This window comes from Hyaena hyaena, unplaced genomic scaffold (genome assembly GCF_003009895.1).
Source record: "Hyaena hyaena isolate Hyena2069 unplaced genomic scaffold, ASM300989v1 scaffold_315, whole genome shotgun sequence".
Lineage (NCBI taxonomy): Eukaryota > Metazoa > Chordata > Mammalia > Carnivora > Hyaenidae > Hyaena > Hyaena hyaena.
This window is the reverse complement of record NW_024080948.1, coordinates 796,198-812,504: the sequence shown is the minus strand read 5'-3', so window position 1 is coordinate 812,504 and position 16,307 is coordinate 796,198. Positions and strand designations below refer to the sequence as shown.

At 47.7% G+C, this 16,307-nt stretch overlaps 2 protein-coding genes across 4 annotated transcripts in view; one reads left to right on the top strand and one right to left on the bottom strand.

Moving 5' to 3' along the window:
- The first annotated feature begins 11,466 nt into the window (after positions 1–11,466).
- On the top strand, positions 11,467–13,130 carry MAP1LC3A (microtubule associated protein 1 light chain 3 alpha). Of its 2 annotated transcripts, XM_039248720.1 has the most exons (5): positions 11,467–11,719; positions 12,013–12,068; positions 12,144–12,250; positions 12,520–12,689; positions 12,971–13,130. In XM_039248720.1, exons 1-4 carry the CDS (start codon positions 11,680–11,682, stop codon positions 12,680–12,682), a joined length of 366 nt encoding a protein of 121 aa, XP_039104651.1. In that variant the 5' UTR covers positions 11,467–11,679; the 3' UTR covers positions 12,683–12,689; positions 12,971–13,130. The 2 variants fall into 2 exon arrangements, with proteins under 2 accessions (XP_039104651.1, XP_039104650.1); XM_039248719.1 differs by having other exon boundaries at positions 12,520–13,130.
- A 203-nt stretch (positions 13,131–13,333) lies between these two features.
- PIGU (phosphatidylinositol glycan anchor biosynthesis class U) overlaps positions 13,334–16,307 on the bottom strand; it is an 84,138-nt gene continuing 81,164 nt past the window's right edge. The window contains exon 12 of one of the 2 annotated variants that reach the window (XM_039248717.1): positions 13,334–13,775. In XM_039248717.1, the coding sequence (XP_039104648.1) occupies positions 13,662–13,775 (114 nt within the window). In that variant the 3' untranslated portion in view covers positions 13,334–13,661. The remainder of the gene's footprint in view (positions 13,776–16,307) is intronic. The other variant, XM_039248718.1, reaches the window with a different exon arrangement.

Sequence of the window (16,307 nt, the reverse complement as noted above, 5' to 3'; positions counted from 1 at the left end):
AATGGTGGCTCCACAAAGTCATCAGGGACCCAGGCTGTTTAAACTTTCAGCTCCACCACCCCCAGGGTGTAACCCTGGTCCTTATGATCCAAGATTAACTGCTAGAGCCCCAGCCATCACACTCAAGTTTCAGGCACCTGATGGAGGGCGGGGCTACAGAAGGATGTCCTCTTTCCCTTTAAAGAGATTTCCCACAAGTCCCATACAGCACTTGACACTTTCTTTTCCCCCCTCAGAGCAGTCTGTGCCTTTATAACAGCCAAGCCGGCTGCTTGAGGGGGATGAACTCGCTCGGGTGGTGATTGATCATCTCGGGCTCGATTTCCATCCGTTTGAAGGTCTTCCTGTTGTAGACGCCCACCATGTCCCGGTCCCACAACACTTCTGTTTTATTGACAAAAGTTTAGTCTCTTGACACTTTTAACTGGAGTGAAAGCTGGGAAATCAAGCGGGGTGCATGGCTGCCCTAAGAGACATTCAGAGTTCTGTTCCAAGGGGGAAGAGCACACTTGTTGCTGGAGGGAACAGCAGTCTCCACCACAGAAGCCAAGAGAAGAAAGCATTTCAGGAGAAAGTGGTCATGGCAAGTGGGCTGTGAAGGGAGAAGTTGGGGGGGAGACGGAGGGGGGTGTGAGTTACCAGAACGTGTCTGTTTGCTGGTGAGGGATGAGGGGCTCCCTGGAGGAGCAAATGAGGGGAAGGGTGGCTCCGGGCACAGGGTGAAAGGCTGGCTGAGGTTAGAGCAGGGCCCCTTAGTCCACTGCACCTGAGGGGAGGCAGGGCAAGGGCCCGAAGTACAACGAGGGATGGCGAGCGGGAGCTGCCCCAGGGAGGAGGACTCCAGCTTGCCAGGTAAGTGACTCGGGATGGCTGGGCAGGGCCCAGCTGAGCCGTGTTGCAGTCAGCAATTTCGCATCATCTTTTGCAGCTGGGGCTGGAGGGAGGGGAAGGGAAGGGGGGAGGTGTGCGCAGCCGTGTAACAAGCTGTCAAGTGTCTTTAACCAGGACTGGGATGTTCCCTGGGTAATTCAGCAGAATGAAGGAGTTCTGCACTTTGGGAAGAACTGTAGCGGGCTGTGGAATGTGTGCTGGGCAAGAGGAAGTGGAGACCGGTAGGGATGCAACCGACAGAGGGTGAAGCAGGAACCCTGTCTTGTTAGAAGGGTGGTGGTGAAGCATGGCCTAGGCTGGGACCAGGGAAGTGGGAGGCAAAGCTGACCTAGCAGAGTGACACAGGGAGGGCTGGGAGAGGACAGATGGGTCTGAGAGCGACTTGGGGTGGGGCTGAGAGGACTCAGGCAGTGGCCAGATTGGTGAGCAAAGGACAGAGCCCAGCTGAGGCCTGGGTCAGGCTGGAGTGATGGGACGTGAGGGCAGGTGGGGAGAAGCTGGAGCTGCAGGTATTGGGGAAAGATGGCGGCTCCACTTGCATGAGTTGCAAGTGTGAGTTTGAGAAGCCTAAACATTCTGAGGCAAGCTTTCTTCAGGAGGCAGGACTCAGACTTGAGGCTCACGTTGAAGCACTGATGGGTGTGAACATGTTCATGAACATGCGAATATGACCCATGATGACATGAGCAGCCTGAGGACAGTTGGGGGCTCATGGCAGAATGAGATCTCAGGCACAGCCAGAGGCTGGAAAGGCCAAGGGGAGGCAACCTCACCAGGTGACTGGCTAGCTCTGAGGGCCAGTGTCTAGGAGGGCAGGGACTGTGAGGACATGGGAGGAGGGCAGGAGGGTAGCATCCTGGGCCCTCTCATTCAGGGTGGGATGAGAGCTGAGCACGCCCCTGGCTAGAGGGAAAGGAGGGACAGAGGGAGTGAGGGTTGGGTGCCCGAGCCAGAGGCTTGAGGACCCCTGGGCGGATTTCAGTCTCTCCAGTCATTGGACAAATCCCACTTGGAGTCTGCAAACAAGAACAACCAATCCTTACTCTGAGATAATGACCCTGACTCAGACCACATTCCTCCTGGGTCCTCCCAAAGTGAGGCCTATTTTATAAGTGAGTTCATTGCCTTAAATAAGATGGGTGCTGAAGTTCCAGGCCCTGTTTCCCCAGAACTCCATGCCCTCCCGGTCACTCACTGATACTGATCCTTGACCTCAGAGGTAGGCTCTGTTACTGGCTCCAGGGGAAAAGAATTTGTTCAACGTTATCCAGTAAGTAGTAAAGCTACTTTGGACCCACCAGCTGCCTGCCACTGTGTAAGGGAGCAGACAGAGGCTCTGAGAAGGAACCTGCCACTGTCCCACAGTAATTGGTGGCCATTCAGGCAGGGTCGCTCCCCTCTCAGGTGATGGACCAGTCAAGACCAGCTCTCTGCCTTTTCTGAGGCCCATGAGTTCTAGTCAGAAGAGGGGAGACAGACCTCAGATGGGCAGTGATCCAGAGAGATGATGCTGTGAAGGCCCAGAGGACAAGTCCTCATCCAACAAATATTTACTGAGCACCTGCCGTGGGCTACACTCTGTCTAGGTGCTGGGATAGAGAAATAAAATGAGTTTTATAATAATTATATACCATATTAAATTTAAACCCACAATTAGCATACCCACCTGAGTAGCTAAAATTAAAACAAGTGGCAACACCAAATGCTAGCAAGGATACAGAACTACAGGAGCTCCCACACACAGGTGTGTGTACACTGTTGATAAGAACCACTACTTTAGGAAAAATCCAGGGAAGCTGGATGGCTCAGTCAGTTAAGCACCCAACTTGATTTCGGGTCATGATCCCATGGTTTGTGAGTCTGAGCCCCACATCAGTCTCCCTGCACTGATGGTGTGGAGTCTGCTTGGAATTCTCGCTCTCTCCCTCTCTCTTTGCCCCTCCTTCATGCACATTCTCTCTCAAAATAAACAGACTTAAAAAAAAGTTCAGTAATTTCTTCTAAAACCAAACACACATCTACCCTGTAAGCCAGCAATTCCACTCCTAGGTATTTATCCAAGTGAAATAAAATGAGTGTGTCCACACAAAGACTGTTACAGGAATGTTTATGTTTATTTATAATCACCAAAAGCTGGACCACCCAGGTGTCCATTAGTAGAAAAATGGGTAACCAAACTGGTACATCCATCCAATGGAATCTCGCAGCATTATAAAGAAATTGTTTACTGATATCTGCAACAACATGAACCTCAAAATGTTTATGTTGAAGAATCCAGAAACAAAAGCATGTACTGTGTAGATCTATTTATATGGAGTTCTAGATAAGCTCAGACTAATATAGTGAAAAGCTCAGAATGATGGTTGCCTCTGGAGGTGAGGGTGAATATGGACTGAGAAGGGGCAAGGGAACTTTCTGAAGACATGATGGTAGTGTTCTATATCTTTGTGGGAGTTTGGGTTACACAGGTGTGTGTTCTTGTGAAAATTCATCAGACACACACTTAAAATCTATGCTTAGTTGTATGTAAATTTTATCCCTGTAAAAAATTTAAAAAGTATTGATATGAATGTGAAAGGTTGAGACATAATTGACATATAACATAGTAGTTTTGGGTGTACAACATAATGATTCAATTGTGAAATGATCACAATAAGTTTGGTTGACAACCATCAGCATACATAGTTACAAAATTTTTTTTTCTTGTGATGAGAACTTTTAAGATCTACTCTTTCGTAACATTTAAATATATACTACAACATTACTAATCATAGTCACCATGCTGTACTTTATATCCCCTTATTTATAACTGAAACTTTGTGACTTTTAACCCCTTTTCACTCATTTTGCCCTACCCCGCTCTCCCAGCCTATGGCAACCACCAATCTGTTCTCTGTATCTATGAGCTTGTTTGTTTTTTAGATTCCACATACGCGTCAGTGAGATCATGACCCATTCATGTTGTCACAAATGGCAAGATTCCATTCTTTTTTTTATGGATTAATAATATTCCATAGTGTGTGTGTGTGTGTGTGTGAGAGAGAGAGAGAGATAGAGAGAGAGAGAGAGAGATTTTCTTTATTCATTCATCTATCATTGTACACTTCGGTAGTTTCCATATCTTGGCTATTGTAAATAATGCTATAATAAACACAGGGGTGCATATATGTCTTCTAGAGGTTTTGTTTCCTTCAGATAAATATTCAGGGGTGGAATTGCTAGATTTATATTTTTAATTTTTTGAGGAACCTCCATACTGTTTTCCACAGCGGCAGAACAAATTTACATTCTCACTGTTAGTGGGTTCCCTTTTCTCCACATTCTCGTCAATACTTGTTATTTCTTGTCATGTTGGTGATAGATAGCCAGGTGTGAGGTGATATCTCATTGTGGTTTTGATTTGTATTTCCCTGATGATTAGTGATGCTGAACATCTTTTCATGTGTCTGTTGGCCATCTGTACATCTTCTTTGGAAAAATGTCTATTCAGGTCTTCTAACAATCTTCTAACTTTTTTTCATTATTGAGTTGTATGAGTTCTTTATATACTTTGTATATTAACTCCTTATCAAATATATGACTTGCAAATATTTTCATTGCCTTTTCATTGTGTCAGTGGTTTCCTTTGCTGTGCAGAAGCTTTTTAGTGTGATGTGGTCTCACTTGGTTGTTTTGTTTACTGTTGTTGCCTTTGCTTTTGGTATCCCCAAATCCTCACCAACACCAATGTCAAGGAGTATACCACCTATGCTTTCTTTCTTTTTTTTTTTTAATGTTTTTTATTTATTTCTAGGAGAGAGATAGAGACAGCATGAGCAGGGGAGGGTCAGAGAGAGAGGGAGTCACAGACTGAAACAGGCTCCAGGCTCTGAGCTGGCAGTCAGCACAGAGCCTGATGCGGGGCTCGAACCCACGAACCGCGAGATCATGACCCAAGCGAAAGTCGGACGCTTAACCGACTAAGCCACCCAGGCGCCCCCCACCTATGCTTTCTTATAGGAGTTTAATGATTTCAGGTATTGCATTCAAGTCTTTAATCCATTTTGAATTCATTTTCATTATGGTATACGTTGTGGTCCAGTTTTCCTAAAGTCATTTACTGAAGAGACTGGCCTTTCTGCCATTGTGTATTCTTGGCTTCTTACTTATAAATTAATTGATCATATATGCATGGGTTTATTTCTGGGATCTCTATTCTGCTACACTGATTTTTTTTAAGTTTATTTATTTTGAGAGAGAAAGCATGTGCACAGGAGGGCAGAGAGAGAGTGGGAGAGAGAATCCCAAGCAGGCTCTGCACTGCCAACACAGAGCCTGATGCAGGGCTTGAACCCACAAACAGCAAGATCAAGACCTGAGAGGAAATCAAGAGTGAGATGCTCAACCCACTGAGTCACCCAGACACCCATGAGGTGTTTTTATGCTAATGCCATACTATTTTGATTACTATAGCTTTATAATATCATTTGAAATATAGTTTGGCTCCAGCTTTGTTTTTCTCAAGGCTGCTTTGGCTTTTCAGGATCATTTGTGGTTCCATACCAATTTTAGGATCATTTGTTATATTTCTGTGAAAAATGCCATTAGAATTCTAATAGGGATTGCATTGAATCTGTAGATTGCTCTGGGTATAGAGACATTTTGACAATATTAATTCTTCCAATTCATGAGTACAGAATATCCATTTATTCGTGGCTTTGATTTCTTTCATCAATGTCTTATGGTTTTTTAGTATACAAGTCCTTCCCCTCTTTGTTAAATTTATTCCTAGATGTCTTATTCATTTTGATGCAGTTTTGTGTATTTTTTTTTTTTAGACAGTGGGAGGAGCAGAGGGAGAGAGAGAATCTCAAGCAGGTTCCACACTATCAGGGCAGAGCCTGATATGGGGCTTGATTCCATGAAACTGAGATCATGACCTGAGCCAAAATTAAGAGTCAGATGCTCAACCAGCTAAACCACCCAAGTGCCCCCCTTATTTTTAAAAAATATTTTATTTTTTTAGAGTGCACAGGGGAGTGATGCAATTTTAAATGGTATTGTTTTCTTAATTGCTTTTTTTTTAAATAAATTTTTTAAAGTTTATTTTTGAGAGAGACAGAGACAGACTGAGTGGTGGAGAGGTAGAGGAGAGAGAGAGAGAGAGAGAGTGAGAGAGAGAATACCAAGCAGGCTCCCCGCTGTCAGCACAGAGCCTGATGTGGGGCTCAAACCCACAAAACCATGAGATCATGACCTGAGTTGAAATCAAGTGAGACACTTAACCAACTGAGAGACCCAGGTGCCCCTTAATTTCTCTTTCTGCTAGTTCATTATTAGCATATAGAAACAACAGATTTGGGGCACCTGGATGGCTCAATCAGTTAAGCATGCCACTATCTTGATCTCAGCCCAGGTCTCAATCTCAGGGTTGTGAGTTCAAGCCCAGCATTGGACCCCACACTGGGCATGGAGCCTACATAAAAACCAAAACCAAATAAACAGAAAAACCCAGGGTGTATGGGTAGCTCAGTTGGTTAAGCATCAGACTCTTGACTTCGGCTCATGTCATGATCTCAAGGTTCAGAATCCCGGCTGACAGTGTGGATCCTGCTTGGGATTCTCTCTCTCTCTCTCTCTCTCTCTCATAAAAATAAATAAATAAATAAACTTAAAAGAATGAGACTTTTATATATTGATTTGGATCTTGCAACTTTACTGAATTTATGAGTTCCAACACTTTTTTGGTGGAATATTTAGGGTTTTCTATATATAATATCCTGTCATCTATAAATAGTTTCTTTTTTTAAATATTTTTTTAATGTTTTATTTATTTCTGAGAGAGAAAGAGAGAGAGAGAGTGTGTGTGAGCAGGAGAGGGCCAGAGAGAGGGAAATACAGAATCTGAAACAGGTTCCAAGCTCTGAGCTAGCTGTCAGCACAGAGCCCGACACAGGGCTTGAACCCACGAACTGTGTGGATCATGACCCGAGCTGAAGTTGGACGCTTTACCAACTGAGCCACCCAGGTGCCCCAATAGTAACAGTTTCACTTCTTCCTTTCCAATTTAGATGCCTTTTATTTCTTGTCTAATTGCTCTGGCTAGAATTTCCAAGATGGTATTGAATAAAAATGGCAAAAGGGGGCATCTTTGTCTTGTTCCTGATCTTAAAGGAAACACTTTCAAGTTTTTATTGTTGAGTTTGTTAGCTGTTGGCTTGTCATAAATGTGGCCATTATTATGTTGGGATATGTTTCCTCTATACCCACTTTGCTGAGAGTTTTTATCATAAATGGGTATTGGAGAGGCACCTGGGTGGCTCAGGTGGTTGAGCATCTGACTTCAAACTCCGCACGGGGCTCACTGCTGTCAGCCTGTCAGCACAAAGTTTGCTTCAGATCCTCTCTCCCTCTCTCTCTGTCCCTGACCTGCTTGCTCTCTCCCAAAAAATAAATATATTTAAAAAAAAATTAATAAGTAAAAATTAATGGATATTGGATTGCAACTTATTCTGAAATATATAAAAGATTGGATGGATGTACAGATGATAAAGCAAATAGAGCAAGCATTAAGTATAGAATAACTGGTGGATATACTGATGATCGCTGAACAATTATTTCAAGTGTTTTGTATGCCTGAAGATTTTTGTAATGCTTATAAGAATTATATAGTATATCAGAAGGTGCTAACTATTCTGGCAAAAAATTAAGACATTGAAGGGAGGATAGGGAGTAACTGGGGTGGGGGAATGATCTTAAGATCATTCAGGAAAGCCTCCCTGAGGAGACCTGAGAGCCACACAGAGACCTTGGGTAAGAAAGCTCAGGGCAAAGGGAAGAGGAAGTACTGAAAGGCCCTGGGGCACAAGTGTATCCGATTCTGGAACAGTGAGGAGGCCAGTGTAGCTGAAGCCTAGGGGGCAAAGGTGAGGGTAGGAAGCAGATCCCACAAGCCTCCTGGGCCACTGTTCAGCCTTTGATTTTTGGTCTGAATGAGTAGTGCACAGAATCAGCTGACCCAACTCCCGTGCACAGGAAAGCTGCTGTCAGTGTAGTGGGACCCAAATGAGGCAGCAAAGCCAAAGCGAGGAGACCAGAGGGGAGATGCTGACAGCAGTCAGGCAAGAGATGATGGCGGCTCTGGCCCGAGGGCAGTGGTGGAAGTGGTGAGAACTGATCAGATTTGCGAGATATTTTGAATGTGAACCAGCAGGGTTTGGGCATGGACTGGATATGTGGGTGGTGAAGGAAAGAAAGGAGTCCAAGATAACACAGATGGAGACAGAGAAGATTACAATTGGTGCATATTTTAGGGGAAGAACATGGGTTGATTTGAGGGAAGCTAAATTTTGAGATGTCTGCTAGGCTTTCAAGTAGGCATGGAATAGACTAGGCCTTGGATTCCGTGATGCGGAGAGGAGGAAGCAGTGGGAAAGAAACCAGAGCTGGAGGAGGGAGTGTCAGTCCTGCTGATTGGTCAGGTTAAGAGCAAGAGCGAGCACAGACCTTGGAATTTGAGGGATGGGCCCCTCCCCCACCATGGCCTCAGCCTAGGGCTTAGTCTGGAGGAGAGGTGTAACCATTTTCCCCAAGGCCATGGTGGAACCTAGTTCTTTGGCTGCACTTAGTGGCTCTGATTATACTCTGCTGTAACTTTGTGTTTGTGAGATTTATCCATTTTGACACAGCTCTAGATCAAGAGTCAGCAAACTAAAGCCTCAGGTCAAATCTGTTTTAGCAAATAAAGTTTTAGTGGGACACAACCATGCCCTTTAGGGGTCAAAGGCTGCTTCCACGCTCCAACAGAAAGGAGTAGTTGCTGAGGATCACATGGCTTGGAAAGTCTGTCTGGCCTTTTGAAGGGAAATTTTGCTGAGCCCTTCTCTCTCTCACCATGTGTTGCTGTTATAAGAATACCCAAGATCTTCAGTAGAACATGTAGGTGGCCCCAATTTTTTGCTGTTTTGAAAATGCTCCAATAAACATACTTAACTGTGCTCCTTTGAGGTCCTATGTTACACAGCAGGTGGAATTCCTGGTTTGTAGGATAAGGGCATCTTCAGTTTTGGTAGATTTTGCCAAATTGTTCTTCAGTGTGGTTGAAAGGTTTTACACTCCCATCAACAGTGTAGAGAGTTCCCATTTTCCCATCTTCCTCTAAAACATGGTATGATGTGTTGTCAGACTTTATGTTAGTTAGCAGTTTTCTGTTGTTTATGGATTCCTCTGCATCTTCTTGCTGTGAGTGGTAGTCATGCTCCTGATGCTGCTTGGGCCAGTGCTCTGGCTGGGACCTCAATACAAGGTTGCCTTGTATTCAGTGACAAAATTCGAAATTTTGTTCCTGGCTTTAAAGGAAATATGCTTACCATTTCACCATAGAGTGTGGTGTTTTACCATTAAGTTATGAGGTTTGCTGCAGGTTTGTTTTTTGTTTGGTTGGTCTTGTGCTAGGGAGAACTCCCCTCGAAAACCATCTGGATCAATTTTTGGGGGGTATACCACTACTCACCTTGTCAATTTCTTTTTGAATTAGTCTTAGCAAATTATCTTTTTCTAGAAAATTGTCCATCTAATCTAAGTTAACTTAGATTAACTTAGATTAAGTTAACTCATCTAAGCTATAACTCTTCTACAAGCTGCTTTAGTTGCCTTCCCCCAACCCTGAGTTTTTATGTGTATTCCTCATTTGTAAAAATCTGACTACTTTTCATTTCAATAGGATTTCATCTTTGGGTAAAAAGTTTTTTAGTCCAAAAAAGTTTATATGTCCAAACATTTAGAATTTATTTGGGTCTGATCTGTGGTCATAGAATATGGTCTTTATGAAATTTATTTGATACCTGTTGAGATTCAAGTTGGGGCCATTTTTTTTAATGTTTTTTTTTTTTTTAACAAATAGTTTATTGTCAAGTTGTTTTCCATATAAAACCCAGTGCTCATCCCCACAAGTGCCCTCTTCCATGCACATCTCCCCCCTTCCCCTCCCCCCCACACCCATCAGTCCTCAGTTTGTTCTCAGTATTCAAGAGTCTTTCATGGAAGTTGGGGCCATTTTTTATGTCATTTTTTGGTAAATGTGTGCTTGAAAGTAACAGTATTGGGCTCAGGGTTTCATCAGGATTCATTGATATTATTATCTTTTTAAAAATTCTTCCAAATCTTTTTTTCTTAGTTTATTGTCAAGTTGGTTTCCATAGAACACCCAGTGCTCATCCAAACAAGTGCCCTCCTCCATGCCCATCACCCCCTTTCTCTCCCCCCCCCCACCCCCATCAGCCCTCAGTTTGTTCTCAGCATTCAAGAGTCTCTCATGGTTTGCTAATATCTTTCTATATCCTTTTTTGGCTGTTGGGTATATCAGTTACTGAAGGAAGTCTTAAATCTCTCACTATGATAGAAGATCTGGCAATTTCTCCTTGTATCCTATCCCTTTTGTTTTCTACGTGTCCAGTCTTTTAGACCTCTAACTTGTATGTTTTTGTATCATTTATGTACTAATCTTTTTACTTTTCTTCCTCTTTTTGTCTATGGGCAGTTACACTTGCTATAATTTTAGTGATCCCTTGTGTCTGAAGTACACACTTTCTGAATTTACAAAGCTTTGTAAATTATATCTTCATCCTGCCCCCCCCCCCCCCCCATATATCGAGCGTCTTAGAACCCTTGAACTGATTACTCTCTCTAGTCTTGTGGCCTGTGCTCCTTGTTTTGTAACTCCACAGATTAATCATCACTGTTCATGTTCCACTGTTTTTATTTACTTAACATGTTTCCCAGTTTACTCACTCACCATTCTTCTACCCTCTTCTCTTTAGAGTTCTGCAAACTCATTACAAAGTGTCAAGATGCTCCTTTTATTTATCCTGCTCTGGATTTTATGTAAGGGTCCTGGTCTTTAATCAAGTCTGGAAGCTCTTCCTCACGAACTCCCTCTCCCATTTTTCTCTTTTTGGAATTCTGATAGGACCAGTGGGTCTTCTCACTTCCCCATTCCTATCAATTTCCCCTTTAAAGAGGGTCTATCACCTTGGCTCCCTGGTTGCTTCCTTTCAGTCCTCTAGTTGAGTGACTTATCTTCTATTGTGTCTCATCTACTTCCTTGCTTGATCCTGTCAGGCTTGAATTTCAATAGCTTGTTCAATTCTAGAAATTCCTTTTAAAACCTCTGTGTTCCTTTTGAGCCTCTTGCTTTTATGTTTTAATCCCCCGCCCCTAGCTTTCTTCTTTCTCTAACCATGAGCTCCACGAAGGGGAGGTCTTTGGGTTTACTCGCATCATCACCCCCAGCGCCTCACACCATAGCTTGAAGGGAACGGACTCCGAGCGCGCTGTGGGATGACTTAGCACCAGTGGGAACAGAAAATGCTGAGCACCGGACTGGCCCGCGCGCTCCCCCGCTGACAGAGGTGGAGTCAGCCTGCTCAACGGCCCGCAGGCTTCCCAGCCTCTGCGTCCCGGCCTCGGGGAGATGGGACGGCAGCTCATGACGTCACAGGACTGTGACGCGTCCTGGAAGCCCCGCCCCTCCGCGGCGCTGGCCGCGAGTCCAGCTCTCTGCGCCATGACGTCAGGAGTCCAGGCGGGCGGGTTTTGCGTCGGCCCAATGGGAGCGGTGCGCCGGCCTCCCCTTTAAGGAATGTTGTGACCTGACGTCACCCGGGCTAGTTACCTCTCCGAGCCACAGCCGCCAGGCTCAGCTCGAGCCCCGGAGCCCTTGAGCGCAAGGCGCGGACCCCTGAATCTCAGCCAGAGCCCCAAGCCGCGCGCCCCGGAGCCCCGGCCTGCGCGCCCCGCCGGGCCCGAGCGATGCCCTCAGACCGGCCTTTCAAGCAGCGGCGGACCTTCGGTGAGGCCCAGCGGGCGGTCCGCGGACCCGGGGCGGAGGCGCAGGGTTGGGGGACGCGACTGACCCTGACTGCCGCAGGCGACGTCAGCTCTGTGACGTCAGACTCAGGCTGGACCCCCTGGGCCGGGAGGCAGGTTCAGGCCTGGGCTGGGGCCTCGCCTCCCAGTCCAGCTGGTGCCAGGCCCTGGGGCCTGACGGCCCTGGGGGCGGGGGCCCTGGGGGCGGGGCCGGCAACAGGCAAGGCGAAAGGCGAGCGGGACCTTTCGGCCTTACTGCCTGCCTCCTGTCCGCAGCCGACCGCTGTAAGGAGGTGCAGCAGATCCGCGACCAGCACCCCAGCAAGATCCCGGTGAGTCCCACCGCCCCCTCCCATCCCTGTGGCTCCAGACCCCGCCTGGCTCACGCATCCCTGCCCCACCCCTAGGTGATCATCGAGCGCTACAAGGGTGAGAAGCAGCTGCCCGTCTTGGACAAGACCAAGTTCCTGGTCCCAGACCATGTCAACATGAGCGAGTTGGTCAAGATCATCCGGTGCGTGGGCAGCAGCAGTCAGAAGGGGCTTGGGGCCTTCTGGGGAAGGACAGGACTTGGGCCCGAGCTTTGGATCCCTGTCCTAGGGAGGTTGGGTACAAGGTCAGGGCTGGGTTCATGGTCAGGTCAGAAGTGAGTGCCTACAGCCAGGGCTGGGATGGGTGTGGAGCAGACTCAATCATTGGGAAAGGGAGTGAGGGGGGTGGTCAGGGCTCCACCCACTCAGGAGCCAGGCCCCTCACAATTGACCTGACCTTCTGCCACCCCAGGCGCCGCCTGCAGCTGAACCCCACGCAGGCCTTCTTCCTGCTGGTGAACCAGCACAGCATGGTGAGCGTTTCTACACCCATCGCAGACATCTACGAGCAGGAGAAGGATGACGATGGCTTCCTCTACATGGTCTACGCCTCCCAGGAAACCTTCGGCTTCTGAGCCAGCAGTAGGGGGGGGCTGGTTGGCCTGGGAGTGGGGGGGCCCTGCCAGGCTCTACTCAGGGAGCTCCTGGCTCCTGAACTTAACTGTTTCTGCCCTGGGGCGGCTGGGCAGGGATGCTACCACCTAGCCTTGGGGCACCAACCGCACCTACTCTGTCCCAGGTGGGTCCTGGGCCAGTCAGTGTTAGGGTTGCCCCTTTGGGTGCTGGCTGGGATGGGGGAGGGTAGGGAAGAGTTCCCAGCACCCCTGCTCGCTGTGGTTTGTCCTTTTTTTTTTTTTTTTTAGGCCCCTGCCCATCTTCCCCTCCCTTACCTGAGGCGCTGCCCCCCTGCCTGGACCTGCCCACCCCTGAAGGACTGGCCCCTGGCTCACCTGGTCTTGACATGGTGTATGGATCTGTGGCATTGTCCCTCTGCAGAATAAAGATTGCTCAGGCCTGCCTGGCCGTTTGCCTCCAGCTGCTTGGGGAATGGTGGGTGGGGGCTGGGGGGGAGGTTAGAAAGCACTGTCCCATACCAGTCTCAGCTCCCCAGGGCACAGACTTGTGTGCTATGGACTTGGGGCTCATTCTAGAAACCCACACTGGTGTGGTACAGTAGTGGTAGGGGCCAAGCCCCCCCCTTCCAGGAGTGCAGTGTGGGCCCAGGATCGATTTCTTTGTAACAAAAAGAAAAATTTATTAAGTAGCCACAACCTAACAAACCCTGCTCACCTACTTCTCCCCCTTTCCAGCCTCGGAGGGGACACCCTGGTGTGCAGAGCCACGAAGTGGGGGTCCAAGTGGAGGAGTTCCTGGCTACTCCCCCTCGGCCTTGCAGTCAGCCATGGCTCCCCTCTGGTGCCAGAGATTTGTAGCCCTGGACTCGAACCTCATCTGCCAGAGGCCTCCTCTGGTGGCAACTCTGGCTAGAGGGCTTGGCCCAGCTTCTGGCCCTTATATCCCCTGAAATCCATGCAGCCCTGTGTCCAGCCAGGCCTACTTAAGCACAAGCATGGCCTCTGTGCCGTCCTTGGCAGTCAAGTAGAGACCGTGTGTGAGGTAGTACTCCCGTCGCAGGAAGGCATAGAAGTAATCAGAGATGAGCAGGATCTGGGGGGAGAAAGAAGGTGTGAGAAGCTGGAGGAACCTCCCCCAGAACCTTGGGTCTCTGAGGGGGTAGACAGGTGTTGGGGGGGATTCCCTGCATAGGAACTCCTACCTCAAGGCCTACAATTGCCCCACAAGGTCTTGCACTTCAGAAGCTGCCTGTACTGCCCCTCCCCACCCCTGAGCCACACCACGTTCATGCCACCTTCCTAGGCCCTGGCGTCTGCCTTCCAAAATGTACCTCTGCAGCCAGTGGCCATTGCGACCTCACCTCCTGGGTGCCCACAGCCTCCTCCATGGTATAGCTGGGCCCCCAGCCAAAGCTGCTGCTCCCACTGTAAACTCATACCCCCATCTTCCCTCCAGATGCTTAGGCCATAGAATCACCTGATACTTCTCCTCCTGGACACCAAGCCACTAAGTCCTGACAGTTTTATCTCCCAAACTCTCAGATCCACTCATTTCTACCTGTCCTTACAGCTACCACCCTGGACAAAGCCACTGTCATCTCAACAGCAGTCTCTGCTCTGGGCTACCTGGTCTCAAGCCCCCTGATCCTACCCGTCCATTCTCCCTCGCAGCCAGAGTTTGCTTTTCAAAATAAATCTAGTCCTATTACTTCCCAGCTAAAAGTCCTCCAAAGGCTTCCTTGAGCTCCTAGGATGAAGATCAGACTCTTTTAGGGACTCTGACCCCTTGTGCCTGGTCCCTGCCCCATGTGTACTGCTCACCCTCTCACCTGCTCCACCTCACTCAGCTCCAGCAACACAGGCCTCTTTTGCTGCAGGATCTCTGCTGTTTCCTCTGCCTGAAATGTTGTCTTTCCTTTCATCCAGCCAACATCTGCTTACCCTTCAGTTCTCAGGAAAGCTCGCTTCCTTAGAGAAGCTCTCCCATCCCCCCAGATTGGGTCTTGGCCCCATTAACCTCTACTTTGTAACACAAACTCATCCAAATTGCAGTCTTTCTTTCATCTGTGTGACTGCATGATGACTGTGGCTCCCCAGGACTGCACAGGGTCCTCAAGGCCTTCTGCCACTATGGTATCCATGACCAGCTCAGTCGGCCTTTCCTGGATGGGCCACAGAATCAAAAGGGCCCCAAAGTTCAGTACCATCCCTCTCACAGAGGCCCACAGAGGCACAAGGACTTGTGCTGTTTTACAATCCCATCCATCCAAAGACTCCCAGTGCCTGCGGCAGGAGAGACAGAGCCCTGCCCCATGGCAGGGTGTGGAGAGAGGGGTTCACAACCCCAGTTCTCAGCCACTTAGAAGCCTCTTAGATCATCAGCATCAACCACCTGTTGGCACAGATGGGAGATGGAAGCCCAGTGGAGGGGGAACACCCAGCTAAGGGCTTAGAGCAGGTCAGAGGTTGAGCTGAGCCTGGCATCTTAGCCTCTGTTCTCTGGAGACCCCTGTCCTGGGCAGGAAGAACAACACGGAGGGTCCTGAAGAAGAGCTGAGGATCTATACTAGTGCTGGCCTCAGAACAAGGTCCTGCCTTTGTAGCACCAGAGGAACCCATCTGGAAGGCTGATGGTCCCCACCTTATAGACGAGGAAACAGGCACAAAAGGTTCAACAGTTGGCCTAAGACTACACATGAGATCTGGCCTAGTGGCCGTGACCCTGTAGCAAGGTGATGCACCTGGGGCCCAGTCTGCCACAGGGCAGAGAACTCACAGCTGAGGTTATCAGTGGAGCAGACAGTCCAGGGAGCCCCCAGCGCCTTGCCCCACAGCTGCCGGTGGTGGGCAGTTACCACAGCAAAGGCTGACCTCACATACTGCAGCCCCTTTCTCACCTAGGCCCAAGGTGCCCAGTCTAGAGCTGTGGTTAAGCTGGGAGCCAGATCTGATGAGGATCAAATGCAAAGTCACAATTAACAACAAAACAAATGGACCAACTCCAGTGTCACAAAAAATCAGCACAAGGATTAGAAAGTCAGAATACTAGGTATTAGGTTGAACCATATGAAATGTCCATGTTTGTAGATCAAAAATGGTTGAATATTGTTAAGTTCATATAGTTTAATTTAATATAAAGGGAAAAAATAGAGTATGCATGTTATTTACAAGTAACAAAACAAACAACTAAGGCCTTAGGGAACCATTCTTTTTCCTTATAATCCTTAACATTGTAAATTATGTATATGTATGATGTCGATTAAAGAAATCAGTTAAAAGCAACCAGCCAATAAATGACTGAATAAATAAATAAATGAGAGAGAATTGCTTTTGGAATCCTTACATAAGAATTCCCAACAACATACCTCATCCAGGAGGTAGAACTTAGTTTTTGCCTACTCCCCACCCTCTGCCCCCAAGGGTGGGATAGACAAGGTAACTCACTTCCAAAGAACAGAGCAGGGGAAGAGAAAATAGTAATTCTACACTAGAGAAGCCTGCAAACACTGTCTTGAACAAATGAAGGGTAACGTCGTCATGAAATCAGGTGGCTAGTATGTACCGCCTGAGCATTCCAAAAGTCCAAACCCCCAACTTATGATAAGAAAAGCATCAGATAAACCCA

Bases quoted from the DNA above. Each gene is read 5' to 3' on its own strand.
- MAP1LC3A (XM_039248720.1), top strand. From the start codon at position 11,680: ATGCCCTCAGACCGGCCTTTCAAGCAGCGGCGGACCTTCG. The intron at 11,720-12,012 runs GTGAGGCCCAGC...TCCTGTCCGCAG, and splicing joins CAAGCAGCGGCGGACCTTCG to CCGACCGCTGTAAGGAGGTG. The intron at 12,069-12,143 runs GTGAGTCCCACC...CCCCACCCCTAG, and splicing joins AGCACCCCAGCAAGATCCCG to GTGATCATCGAGCGCTACAA.